The 4,715-nt window shown below is 44.0% G+C and overlaps 1 protein-coding gene across 1 annotated transcript; it reads left to right on the plus strand.

The window, feature by feature from the left end:
* Positions 1–179: 179 nt before the first annotated feature.
* ing3 (inhibitor of growth family, member 3) lies at positions 180–1,193 on the plus strand (the record flags this gene model as incomplete). Its single annotated transcript, XM_035676216.1, is given in 3 exon segments — positions 180–372; positions 451–489; positions 659–1,193. Coding segments are annotated over 3 exon segments (349 nt in total), but the record flags the coding sequence as incomplete, so codon positions are not given.
* Positions 1,194–4,715: the final 3,522 nt, after the last annotated feature.

The raw sequence follows: 4,715 nt of genomic DNA on the forward strand, positions 1-4,715 counted from the left end.
AGAGAGAGAGAGAGAGAGAGAGAGAGAGAGAGACACAGAGAGAGAGAGAGAGAGAGAGAGAGAGAGACACACAGAGAGAGAGACACAGACAGAGAGAGAGAGAGAGACACAGAGACACAGTCAGCTGCAGCGTTCTGTGTCTGATCAGTTATCAATAACAGTATTGATCTGTTTTCCAGAAGCAGCATCAAGTCTTCCAACCATCAGTCGTCTTCATCGTCCTCCTCTTCCTCCCTGTCGTCGTGCTCGTCGTCGTCGGCGCTGGCTCAGGAGCTTTCCCAGCAGGCGTCGGCGCTGCCGGAGGCCGAGGCCAACAGCCAGGTGGACTGGACCTACGACCCCAACGAGCCCCGATACTGCATCTGTAACCAGGTGAGTCAGCGCACAGACCATCAATAATCAGTATTGATCATCGGTCGGATCTTAACGGCGCTCTGTCATGTCTTCCAGGTTTCTTACGGAGAAATGGTCGGCTGTGATAACACAGACGTAAGTATTGTTATTACTGTGGCAGCCAATAATCAATGATAATCAGTGATAATCATTGATAATCAATAATAATCAATAATAATCAATGATAATCAGTGATAATCAGTGATAATCAATAATCAGTGATCAATATGTGTCTGTAATCGATAACGGTGGCTTTGTGCCGCAGTGTCCCATCGAGTGGTTCCACTACGGCTGCGTCGGCCTGACGGAGGCTCCGAAGGGGAAGTGGTACTGTCCTCAGTGTACGGCCGCCATGAAGCGGAGAGGCAGCCGCCACAAATAGACCGCCGCCGCCCGCCATCTTGGATTTTTACCTCCACGCCGTCGTCGTCATAAACCACAACAACGCTGCAGCCGACTGAGGTCAGAGGTCACCCCGAGGGTTCTGGATCACATTTCATCCTCCAAATTCTTCACTCTTCAAACATTTCCACGTCTGAGAATAAAACCAGAACCAGAACCAGAACCGGGTCATCAGAGTCCGTCTCACTCTGGATGTTGTCTCACTGCAGTTTACTCACACACAGCCAGAGGTCAGAGGTCAGAGGTCAGCCTGTTGTGTGTTACAGTCTGAGGAAGAGGAAGAGGAAGACGAGTTCAGTGATGAGATAATGTCTGAAAGTCGACTCTTCAAAATAAAAGTCAAAGAATCAGAATGTGGACTGAACGGATCAATGTTTTAATAAAAGGTCTGACAGAAAGCAGCTGGTGTTTGTCTTTATTCACAGGAACATTTATTACAATCAGTTACTGATATTGATCCGTTTGTTTTAATGGAACGAGGTTTTATTGTCGGAGTAAACAACAATAATGTGAACAACAATAACAAACTGATTTCAATGAATCAAAACATTCCTACAAAAAGGAATTATTACTTTAATCTGATTTCTGACGTTAATTCAGAGCTAGAATCATATTTCCATGGCGACACAGCTGATTGAGATAATTAACAGGTTTTCAATCCTTCTTCAACTTTCAACTAAATCCAAATGTAATATTTAAGATCTGGAGCACATGAGGACATTTGTTTGACTTTATAGACTTTAGTTAAGATTAAAGTCAGTGCTTATCGGCAGTCCTCTACCACACACTGTCCGTGTTGCTCTCCTGCCTCCACTGAGAGACTGTTAAACATCAGATCAACACTCAGAAAGTTCAGTTATACAATCCCACAATGCACCACAGAGCGTCTGACAGTGTGAGTACGTCTCCAACCAACAACACGCAGTCTGGATCAATATCTCACTGACAATGAAACATGAGTCCCATATGTTCAAACAGCTGATCGATCAATAAACAGTGAATCTGTCAGAAAGAAGAATATTAAGTGACTGTTAAACTGATAAAAATACAGAATATAGAGAATGGATCAATACATCTGATCAATGTTCACAGGAAATAATCAAACTTCCTGCAGTTATTGAGTCCACTGTGTTCATTGATCAGCTGATCAGCTGTTATTGTTGTACATTGAATATGATATATAAAATATGTAACAGATAGAAAGGTGTTAGCATCTCACCGTGTTTATTTGGGTTTTGTTTATGAAATAAAACGTAAACATAAATAAATGAATGTTTGCTGTAAATATTGTTTTATGTTCCTGTTTACAGTGAAACCACCGCAAGTTAGTTTATTACTGAGCTGCTCACAAATCTTAAAACGGCCTCTTTTTAAGTGAAGTCTGGTGATTGCTGATAGTCCATATATGAACGAGAGCAGCTGTGGTAAATTACATCTGTAAGTGAGGTTTGGTGAAACCATGTGTTCCTATGTCGGACTGTTAGGAGACAAACTAACAATGTTTTCCTGCTCTTCTTTAAAGCCTCGTTTACTAAAACTAATACAAAACTCCATTTGAAAATCTGTCATTTTAAAGACACTTTGTGTAACAGCTGAATAAACATGAGTGAGAGCAGTAGAGGGTCAGGTTGGTGTTGTAGTAAATTCTTTAATCTTCAGATAAAGGATTAAAAACATTATCTATTGTTTGATTATATTTATGCCGAATTCATCAGAGAACCTCAAGAGTCCGATAAGATATTAAAGTTACTGTATTACTGAGGTAATGTTGCTGACAACCAAGCTAATCTTAAAACACCCTCCTTTTGAGTGAAGTCTGGTGAGTACTGTGTTCTCCATAAATGTGTGAATGCTGCTGTTAAACCAGAAGGATTCTATTCAAGATGAATTCACATGAGGATCCACGAGAGAGTGAAGACTTTCTCCTACAAACAAACACATTTTAAAGTGGAAGGATTGTGAGTGAAGTTTGGTTAAATGAAGTGTTACACTGAAATCACATATTCTTCTTTAATGTCTCCTTTACTTAAAACTTCTGCTGACTAACAAACTTAAAATAACCCATTATTAAATGAAGTTTGGTGATAAGTTTTTCCCTGCACTCTCTTCTTCTGTGCTTCATTTACTGGTAGATGTCAGTAAAACTATAAATTGATGATGGAATTCCAAAACTACTAAAAAGACCTTTTTTTAAATGAAGTCTGGTGATAAACCTGTTCCTGTGTGTGAGCTAAACGTGCTCAACCAAATGTGACTGAAGTTTCATTGACTTTAACCCACAGCACACACACACACACACACACACACACACACACACTGTGTATATGTGTGTGTGTGTTTTCCAGAAATAACTCAGCCTTCAGAGTGTTTCAGCAGGAGGGAGGAGGAGGAGGAGGAAGGAGGGTGAGGAGGTGCTGACCTCCTACAGAGCAGCAGTGGCTTTACGGTCCAGACTCCAGCTGAAAACCGGAGAAAACAGAACTTCATCCTGTTTGTGTAGAGGAATGAAAGCAGAGAAGGAGAGTCGGAGGCTCTGACCAATGCGGCTCCTTTCTGCTTCTCCTCCTGCTGGATTTAACTCAAACCAGATGGTCTCTGTGCCAGACTCCACCGCCGCTCTGCTGGTTGGGAACTTCTCTCCGACGCATTTCATCAGATTTTAGGCTGAAGGCTGAGCGGAAACCCGCCGCTGTTGCCGCAGTTTAACGGACCTCTGCGGGAGTTTTCGGTTAGTTCTGACGGTCCCGTTCGGATTCCAGTTTTACTGCTCATCAGCTGACAGGACGCGGAGCGCTGCGCACTTCGGACCGAAGGGAACCGGGAGGAGACGTGGATACATGGAGGAGAAGGGCTGAGCTGTCACACGGTGTTTGGAGCCACATGATCCCACCGAGGAGGACAGAAGATGCAGTCCAGGCTGCTCTGCTGCGGCTCTCCGGGTCCGTCCGCTGCGCACACAGCGTCCCGCTCAACAATTAACGCATTTTTACATTAGATTCGTTATTGATGAAACTTCTTTGGACTCACAACATGAATTAATACTTTTTTAGACTCTTGTGGATCCACCAGTAAATTCGGCGTAGATATAAACATCACAGGACAAAGGACAGTAGTTTATCTCCAAACTTCATTGGAAATCCGGCTATTTTAAATTCAGTTTGGTTCTCAACTAAAGTTCTTCGGACTTACAACCTGAGTTGATTCTGTTTCAGACTCTTATGGATCCACTAGTAAGTTCGGCACAGATATAAACCACCAAAAGACTTTATTTCAATAAAAGAGTCACATTGAAAAAACAGCGTCCTACAGAAGAGATGCGTTCAGGTTAAAGGGGGAAAGAAGCATCTCACCAAAGTTCAGAGAGAAATCGACCGTTTTTAGATCAGTTTGGTTTCAACAGAAGTTCTTTGGACTTCCAACATGAGTTCATCCTCCTTCTGACTATTAAGTTAATTACTCCCAGACATCCTGTTCCACCAGCCAGCAGACATCAGTGAGGAGATGAAGATGATGAAGATGAGGAGTGAAAGTGAAACCCTCAGGAATGTGAAGTGAAGGACTGGGTCCCATCATGCGGTGCCTCCTGGCTTCAGCCGGCGGACTCCTCCTGAGGGAAGCCGGGATGCTGCTCCGCCGCCGGTCCTGCTCCGGCCCGCTGCTGCTGCTCGGGGTGGCGGTGTGTCTCTTCTACCAGACCCTGATGCTGGCCCGGAACCGGCTCCGGTCCGGACAGCAGCAACCCGCCGCAGATATCCGCAGCAGAAAGCCGTCTGATGAAGTCCTGATGGAGGAGACCAGGAGGTTCATCTCTGCCCTGGAAACCTCACAGAGACACTCACAGGTGTGTGTGTGTGTGTGTGTGTGTGAGAGAGTGAGAGAGAGAGAGAGAGAGAGAGAGAGAAAGACAGAGAGAGACATAG

The sequence above is a fragment of the Morone saxatilis genome, unplaced genomic scaffold (assembly GCF_004916995.1).
Source record: "Morone saxatilis isolate NCDOM2014 unplaced genomic scaffold, NCSU_SB_2.0 Contig10, whole genome shotgun sequence".
Lineage (NCBI taxonomy): Eukaryota > Metazoa > Chordata > Actinopteri > Moronidae > Morone > Morone saxatilis.